This window comes from Periplaneta americana, chromosome 1 (genome assembly GCF_040183065.1).
Source record: "Periplaneta americana isolate PAMFEO1 chromosome 1, P.americana_PAMFEO1_priV1, whole genome shotgun sequence".
NCBI lineage: Eukaryota > Metazoa > Arthropoda > Insecta > Blattodea > Blattidae > Periplaneta > Periplaneta americana.
Genome location: NC_091117.1, coordinates 25,509,460 through 25,518,864, shown reverse-complemented (window position 1 = coordinate 25,518,864; position 9,405 = coordinate 25,509,460). Strand labels below are relative to the sequence as shown.

Sequence of the window (9,405 nt, the reverse complement as noted above, 5' to 3'; positions counted from 1 at the left end):
AAAAATATATAGTCCATCATTCAACTCCATACTGTCAATAAAAAATGTATGAAGCTAAATGAACGTTTTGATGTTCTGATTTATTGTCATGAAGAAAGGGAGTGAGTTATAAACTCAAAGAGTGACTCAAATTGCAGACCAACAGACATAATCTATGTGGCTATGCACTTCGATTTGGACACTGCAATAAATGCTATGTATGTTATTACTGTAAATACTGGTTCTTAAAAGTGCCTCTGTGCCTGTAAATATACGAGTAAATGCATTATTTTCTATTTAGCGTTTAGAAATACTTCCAGGTACACTGGCCCTGATATACAGAAATCTTCGACATTCCTTCTAACAACAGAACTAATTTTTAACCATCATATCACATGCTTGACATTGTTTTAAAAATTACAAATTAATGTGTGACATGATCACTGATAATAATTCGATAATTTTTTAATACATATTCTTGAATTTAAAATGTTCTTTTAACAAAGTTTGACTTAATCTAAACCCATACTTCCCTCAGGACAATTAACATTTAAAAGCAGTTTAGAGACAGAGAAATGAAGCATCAAAAATTGAATGTAACATAATTTCAATGATACAGTAATGTGTTGTGTCTGATGCGATGTCAACATAAATATAACATTTTAACAGAGTCTCTTCACATTCTTTACCCACATTAAAATATCTCAGCCATCATTAAAACAACCAAAGAAGACCAGCCTGTGAAGGGCCTCGATCTTTGTCCTTCCCCTGTTTTATCATTGTATTGTTCCCATATATAACCTGTTCTTCTGTATTCCTTTGCGATATTCTTTATTAGATTTTGCTTCAGTTCGTTATAAACTGTCTGTGCTTTGTTGCTGTAAGGACCATCAGTTTTGCTATAATGACTGAGAGCTCTCACTGCCAAGTAATTCAGATTGATCCAGATTGCACCACGCCAGTAAGGAGGATCGTGCTCTGTGTTTCGCTTCAAGTAAAGCGGAGACGTCTTCCCTAATGAACGTAAACCGTAATTTGTCCAAATCAGTTCTGGGTTTCTTATATCATCCAATATCTTGCTAAGTTTTGGAGAATCCGGTTTCAGGATTTGTAAAAGAAATGGAAAGAGACTTACATAACCAAAAGAGGTGTCAACAAAGCGCAATTCTGGATCTTTCAGAACCACACGAACTTTATCTGGATTTTGATGCATCTGGTAACCTGGCGAAGGCGACCTTGGAGGAGGAGGCCGCTTAAGAACAACAGCATCTGTATGAAGACCGAAGTCCGAGTACGTCTGAGTGTGTGGCGACCAGTGTAATTCATCCAAAAGAGTATTGTCGGCCAGATACGCATATGTGTTGCTGTACTTCTGACCATTTCGATTCAGAAGTTTAGCGATTTCCGACATCGTAGATGCTGCTAGTGCTATCCAACAGCGAAGATCTACATGACGTTCATCCACATTCGGATGAGAAGCCCGTGGATAATCATCCAGACCTGAAGTTAAAGTTATGGGATTTAATTCCCTATTTGTTGTTGCATCTCTGCCTCGCCAGCGATACGACCCAGGCAAGTCACCAATCTGTGTGACATTGAACCAGTCAAACCAAGCTTGAAGTCTGGGATAGAGACGTTCCAGCGTTCCTAGACGTCCTTCCTTCTCTGTCAACTTGTCAGCGAAATTCTGAAGAATGAAATGTAAGGTCAGGAAGAAAGTCGGTGGATTAGCGTTACTGTTCCTCTGCGTCACAAACTGTTCTGGTACTTTACTAAGAGCTTCCTGGCCCAAAATCTGCTCTCTCGGAATCCATCCTTCTACATTCATGAGATCAAACCAGTGACTAATGATGTCCAATTCTATATCCAGATCCCAGGATGATAGCAAGAGACCGTGAAATCCTTCATCCCACAGGAACCCCCTTGGGAAGAAACTACGCGATGGAACTGCAGAATATAAAGGTGCTTTCCAGTACGGTACCGGCCCTCTTGTGTATGGGGATTCAACCCTTGATGCACCATAAAAGTAGCCCATACCACCAATTAAATTGCTGAAAACTGCTTTAGCAAATGCTATTTCATCGTTCTTATATCCTTTTGCTTGAAGTCCAAATACTTCTTCAAACCTGTGATGGAAATCATCCCGAAGCCAGTTCAGTTCTTGAGTGTAGGCACTGCTCATTAGAGTTCCTGGTCGATCCATGTAACTCCCAGACTCAAACACCATATCTAGCTCAAACGGTACTCGGGCTGTTACTTGTGTAACTACAAAATTTGGTTCTGCTCTCTTACCATCAGGACCTGTTGTTGGAGGGAGTTCTCCCGGTAGGACAATACGTTTCTGATTGCCTCGCTGACGATCCGTCACCAGTCGCAGAGAAGCAACTACAGTTTCTTTCAGCACATGAAGACCCTGAGCAGCTGTGCTAAGGTAAGACTCGTGTTCTACCTCTCCTGAATGATTATACAGCTTTACTGTGAAGGCTCCCAAACCTTCTGTCTCACCAATCACTCCCGTGAGAATTCTATTTCCAAAACGACTTGGCTTGATCCAGCCCTTTGTCTTTTCCTCAATGGCTGAGTACAAGAGAAACGATATAGTTTCGCCTTGCAACTGCACGTCCTGGGTAGACACTCCAATTCTTGCAGTCCAATCACCACCATGATTTCCACCGGGTTTCTTCACAAATGATGTAGTGATGTGAAAGGGACCATCTTCTATCTCTTGATATCCAAATGTTCTTCCATCATGTTCTACCCAGCCATATCGATCCAAATTATCTCCCTCCTCACACCAGTGTCTGCCAATTGAAAAATAAAAGACTTTGTGAATTACGACTTGCTAAAAATAGGAATGTAATGGAGAACTAATTTAATATGAATGTAGCATAAGAAAGTATAATAATTATGTAAATATAGGGTTCAGGGAAAGGGGTACTAAGTCAAAATTTTTTTGGATCTCTCGAGTTTACCATCATTTGGAGCTTCAGTAATGTTCTGCCTATCATTGTAAACAGACAGCAAAGAAACCGCGTGCTATAGAAATTGGAATGGTGGGGACATACATAGAATTTTTTATCGAAAACATATGAAGAGTTCGCGGAAAAACAATGAATGACACAGTTTTGTTAAGGTTGATGTCATTATCTAATTCAACGGATCACTACGAAATTTAATGTTGTCCTTATGAAAAATGGTAAAAAGGAGAATTATCACCACGAATACAGTAATCCTTTCCTTTATTTTCTATAGAAACAGCACTACATCTTGCAGTTATAGACTCAATTAGATCATTATCTAATCCTTAACAGAAATGGTTTTGGGAGCAGTGGTTTTGACAAGACTATTTTGGATGGAAGTTATGACTGTAACTGGATCAAGTAAAGCCGAATTATACAACACAGGAGTAAAATGTACAATCCAATGCGATACATCTTTTTTGCATTAAAAATTTCTTTGGAACATACGTACAAATATCTAAGTGGGGAGGGGAAGTGAATAAAAGACGAATATTTCTCCTGGACCAAAAATACAATACAAATGGAGTAAAATTTTGTATCTTTCCATTACCAAAAACAGTAAAAATGGAGTATTTTCTCCTCGATATAATTAACAGTAAAAGCCACGGAGTTGGTAACAATGTGATGTGGAATTGTTTTTTAAAGGAGTGTTTTATTGTATTTTATCATGTTTACGATTAAAAACTAAAATTCTGTACGTTTATTTAATTACAATTCAAATGAAGTAATGATTTTCATTCCCATGCATAATTAATTTGTCACATATATGCCTTCATTACGATATTACGAACATCTCAGATTTGGTTCTTCCTAGTGCCATGCCATGCCGTAACAGTGTTGTAATATAAAAGTCAACTTCAGTGGTTCAAGTCTATCAATGGGCAAGAAAAATGTAAGCACTACATTTAATTAAATATGGATAGAAGTATAACCTAAAGTGATACAAATAACATGAGAGGGCAAGGGGGAGGAGAAATGGAGATAAGAAAGAGGAGAAAACGGAAAGAGGCATCTAATTGAGAACAAATATAACACTGTAAAATTTCTTTGCTGAACAAACAGTTGCATTTGTTCGGATCAAATTTCTGCACATTTAAATGACAAAACTAAAATTCTTTCAATCATTTATTATCATACTACACAGCTCTCTTAAATTGACTGAACATATTGGGAATTTGTAGTTGCCTTGGTTACAAAGATGGGATATTGACACAGTAATTGTGTGTTCAGTGCAAAACGTGGCCAATTATATCCAATTTCATTGCAAAAAGGGGGTAGCTCCATTATTAGTTTATATTTTACCCCCACTAAATTGCCGATTGTAATAAGTGATTGAGTGATAATATGAAACTCTTAGATACCTAGGACATACTCTGAAAAAGGAAAGAAGTTCAGTTAAAATTTGACTTTTTAGAATATTTCTTTGTAGTTTTTCACAACTTTGTAAAACTGGTGCTACCTTGGTTTGCAGGGAGCCCTTCAATTGCAGGCAGAGCAAACATAATTCCCAACATGCTGGTGCACAAATGGGAAACAATTGAATATCGTTTGGATGTATGCAGAGCTACAAACGGAGCACATATTGAAATCTACTAAATACCAAAAAAACTTCTGTATGTTTGATTTCATGTCATCTATATGTATAAGTTGACTTTTTTGTTATTAGTATTAAACTTTGTCTAACACCCTGGAGTTTATTTGTAGAAACCCTATATATACAGAGTGATAAAGGAGGAAAAGTAAATGTTTTAGGTGATGGTAGTATGGACTATTCTGAGTAAAAATGTTCTTATATACATGTGTCTAATTTTCATCTTATTGTTCTTTTATGAGGATGGCACTATTCATAATGTGAAGCAATCAATTCTTCCCTTGAGTTTACTTTGTTTCTGTACACGTTGCCTTTCATCCACTACCATAAACATTGACAGTAATAAGATCTGGGGACTTTAGTGGTCAATGCACTTGACAACAGCAACCAGTCCATTGTTTAGGGAATGTGAGATATAGATTGTGTGTTACCTAATGCCTAAAATGTATAGGAGCTCCGTCATGCTGGAAGAACATGCCCATCCTTGTAGCCAAGGCAACTACAAACAATTGTTTCTCTACATCCTTTATGAACAGTGCTGCCCTCAGATGGTCTCGGAAGAGCAACATATATTATTCCTTTGTATATAGTCATCTGTCATTCCCTCATACCATTTGTATGGCTCATTACACATAAATTCAAACAACTTTAGGCCTGTCTGCAAACCCACTGAAAATTGGGCGCATGTTTTTATGAACTTAGGACTCAGGATAGTCCATATACCAATCACCCCTTACAATATTTACAATTTCTTCTGAATTATTCCTGTAGGATAACCAATTTATTTATGTTGATTACAACTGTAACTGAAGTGCTATTATATCTTCATTGTTCGATACATACTTTTAACATTTTGACCAGCCTCATGGTCTAGTGGTCAGAGCTTCTGGCTATAGTTCATGAGGTCCTGGGTTCGATTCCCGGTTAGAGCACAGGAATTTTTCCTTAAAGGGGATTATTCCTGTGTTCGTCTATGGTCTGGAATTTAGGTTAAGTTTAGATTTAAGACCTCTCCTGGCACCACATTATCATAATCATCCTATCACATCATCGGGGTAATGTAACTCCGCCTTCCAGGCGCCCCAACCTCAGAAGTGAGTTACAACTAAGCCACGGCCAGGAGAGAAGACCAGAAATGTCGAAAGACAACCTGGTGGCATTGGATTAAAAAAAAAACTTTTAACATTTATGTAATCACTGATTAACTCTAACTTCTTCACTGTGTTAATGTTAGAAAATTACCTGGCTGACTAGTTTCGAAGTGATATTCTTCATTGTCCGAAGCTTAGTGAAGATCCCACGCTATCTTCTGGTTTCTTGTTTTGGTGGGGTGTGTTCATGATTATGTCGAAAAGGGTGTGTGTTTTGAAATTGAGTTGAGTGTTCAGGACGTGCTGTGGGTGTGTTTTTGTAAGTTTCTAATTTTCTTATTGTTCTAGAGTGTCAAGTTTCTAGTTTTTTTGGCTGGATGTGTAGTATTTTCATGTCAGCAGTGTCTATGTTGCTGTAGTTGTGATTGGAATTTGTGATGTGTTATGCATAGATTGAGTTGTTGTGTAGTTTAGTTATGGCTGTGATATGTTTCTTGTAATGTGTTTGAAATGATCTTCCAATCTGTTCAGTGTAGAAGTCGATGCAATTTTCTAATGTTAATACAGTAAAGAAGTTATAAAGTTAATCAGTACTATTGTAATATTATACTATATATACAGTATATAGGCTTAATTACACCCTTTTTCTCAATAGACTAAGAGACAAACTAAATATTTTAATTAATTGATTAACTAGTGGACTTACTCGTGTTAATTATGTAAGATTTGTGCGGTTTACAGCTGTTTCAGTGCTTCACGCACCATCCTCAGAGCCTACTAGATTACGGTGTCATCTCGAACTTCTCTGTCTGTTATGTGGGTGTGTTTGAGTGTTGAAGAGCGGAGTTAAATAGTGTGTGTGTGTGTGTGTGTACTGAAATTGATCTGTGTGTTGAGAATTTGATTGGGGTGTGTTTTAGTGTGTTTCTATATATTTCGTATTGTTCTAATGTATTGAGTTTTTGGTTCTTGGGTTGTATGTGTAGGATTTCCATGTCCGTATTTATGTTATTGTATGTATGGTTAGTATTGGTTATGTGATTGGCATATGTAGATGTATTGCGTCCTCTGGTTATTGCTTTAATGTGTTCTTTGTAGCATGTTTGGAATGATCTGCATGTCTGTCCTATGTAGAACTTATAGCAACTATTACATGTGAGTTTGTATACATCTGTGTGGTCGTATTTATTTGTTTGTGTTTTTTGGTGTGTTGAGATGTCTTTGTAGTGTTTTTTCTGTTCTGTATGTTATGTTGTATTTCTGCTTTCTGAATGAAGATGCGATCTTATGTGTGCTTTTGTTTTCATATATTAGTGTGATGTATTTCTTGTGTTTGTGTTGTGTTTTGCGTGTTTTTGTGTTTGTTAAGTTTTTGTTTTGTCTTTCTTACGATGTTGTCTATTGTTTGGATTGTAACCGTTTTCTTGTGCTATGTATTTGATTGTGTTCACTTCTTCATTGTAGTGTTGTTGGCTCATGGGTATGTTGAGTAATCTGTGTACCATTGTCCTGAATGCAGCATGTTTGTGTTGTATGGGGTGGTTAGATGTGTTGTGTATGTGTGTGGTGGTGGTGGTGGTTGATTTGCTGTATATTTTGTAGGTGTGTTTGTTGTCGATTTTTGTTATGGTGATGTCTACGAAATTTATGGAGTTGTTGTTTTCAAGTTCTAGTGTGTATTGAAGTTTTAGGTGTAATTTGTTTATGTATTGGTGTATTTTACATGCAATTCTGAGTTTTTTTTAAGTAAAGGATTAGAACCTTAAAAAAATAAAAGTGAATTTTTGTTACACCGGGGCCAGAGCATCAGAGGCTTGGAGATCGTCACTTCTAAGCGATTCGATCACTTCCTCCTCCCACATTAGCAGGTATGATACCATTCATCTGCAAAACATTTTCTGAACGGAAGTTATTGTATTGTGAGAGTGCAGCTGGATCAGTGAAATTAAGTGGTCAAAGTTTTTAGTTAGTAGTGCAACGAACAATTCTGCTGTGTGTGGGCTCTTCCGCAGTGACGTCACTGAAGCCTCTAGTTGCTCTGTCCCCGGTATACATTACCTTATTCCACCTCCATCGGGTCGCAACTGACGAGGGAAATACCACATTAACCCAGTGACGAGGGAATATGGATCTCTTGTTTTCATTCCAAAATAGAGTCCTGGACGATAACTGCCCCAATAACGGTCAGGTACATCCAATCCCGTCTTTATCACCATCTAGAAAATACGTATAATAGCCTACATGACAATATATCCAAATAAAATTAAAAGTACATTAAAGTTTATTCAGAAATATTCTAATACCTTCTGATCATCAAATGGGGTATTAACACGTGTTTCTAAATATCCCATGTATCCTATACATGCTGCAACTGCAAGACAAATACATGCCAACACTCTTTTCCAATATGAAAAAATTCCCATTTTCTTCTCGTTTTGTGATGATGTCTTCTTTGAATATTTAGAATTTCCATGGTCTACGGGAAGGGGCTTACGTTGACGTGCCATCTTCAAATCCTAAAACACACAGAGTTATATAAACAACACGACTGCTAAGCAAGGTCCATGGTCTACGGGAAGGGGCTTACGTTGACGTGCCATCTTCAAATCCTAAAACACACAGAGTTATATAAACAACACGACTGCTAAGCAAGGTTATGTAACCTTTGAGACATTAAGCATTGTTTGCTTATATAGCCTACACATGTAAACAAAAGGTGACAAATCTTACAGCTATTATTGTTACAGTATAGATGATACACTGGAACCCATGGAGTAGTTTAGCCCTCATTATGTTTCAGTTAAGAAATATTTTAAATAATAACAGATCTGATTATATCTATCTTCAAGAATACCAACGGTTAACTTTAGCGCCTGTATTAGACTTCTGAGTTTGAATTTAGGCCTAGTAGGTCAAAAGTCAAGGCTGTTAGAGAAATTAATTTTCACATTCTCTTCTAAATGGTTGTAAGAAGTGAAGTAGGCACGAGTGCTCATATTTTCCTGATAACACGAGTGGAAAATGTTCCAAATCATTAATACACACCATCTGCCTACGTTGTGTATAGTAATGAGGAACACTCTTCCTGTCTTTAAGCCTAATTCCTTTCCTTCAGAACTCAATTGGGATAACTTTTATTCATATTTCCAAGCTATAACACATCACCACTTTAACTTAGTCTTATCATGTGTTCTATCTGCTGTTTTTTCCTATATATTTATTTCATAAATATTAAATTATTATAGGCTACTTGTAACCTTTTGCAACGCGTTGTAGGGGATAAAAATCACATCTTGGGTTTATTGAAAACAGTACTATTCAACTTCATGAGAAATAACTAGTCAAATAGGGAAGGTAAGTATCAGTGTCTAAAATAAACCAAGGAAACCATGAATATTATCAGTAAGATACCGGTAATCTATCACATCAGCATGGCCAAAGTCTCCAAACATAACCTAAATAAAAACCGGTTTCTTCACTGGATACTTGTATGGTTGTGTTGTTTATAAAACTTAAATATATTCAATTTGCAACCCTTTACTACGTTTTAGACGGCAGTAATGTGCAACTTTAATAACATTACGTTTGAAAATCACAAGTCTCTTGCTTATCTTCCACATCAGCTGTAAAATGCCACCATGCTATTTACAATCAGCTGTAGAACAATAGAATGTTGAAAATATACTCGATTCTATTCTCCACAGATGGCACCACTCATTCCGGG

At 36.9% G+C, this 9,405-nt stretch overlaps 1 protein-coding gene across 1 annotated transcript; it reads right to left on the bottom strand.

Annotated features, from left to right (window-relative positions):
- Window positions 1-227: 227 nt before the first annotated feature.
- GCS1 (mannosyl-oligosaccharide glucosidase) lies at window positions 228-9,345 on the bottom strand. Its single transcript, XM_069813092.1, has 4 exons — window positions 9,265-9,345; window positions 7,985-8,197; window positions 7,740-7,897; window positions 228-2,780 (listed from the first exon to the last, which is right to left on the bottom strand). Exons 2-4 carry the CDS (start codon window positions 8,186-8,188, stop codon window positions 674-676), a joined length of 2,469 nt encoding a protein of 822 aa, XP_069669193.1. The 5' UTR covers window positions 8,189-8,197; window positions 9,265-9,345; the 3' UTR covers window positions 228-673.
- Between the last annotated feature and the right edge of the window lie 60 nt (window positions 9,346-9,405).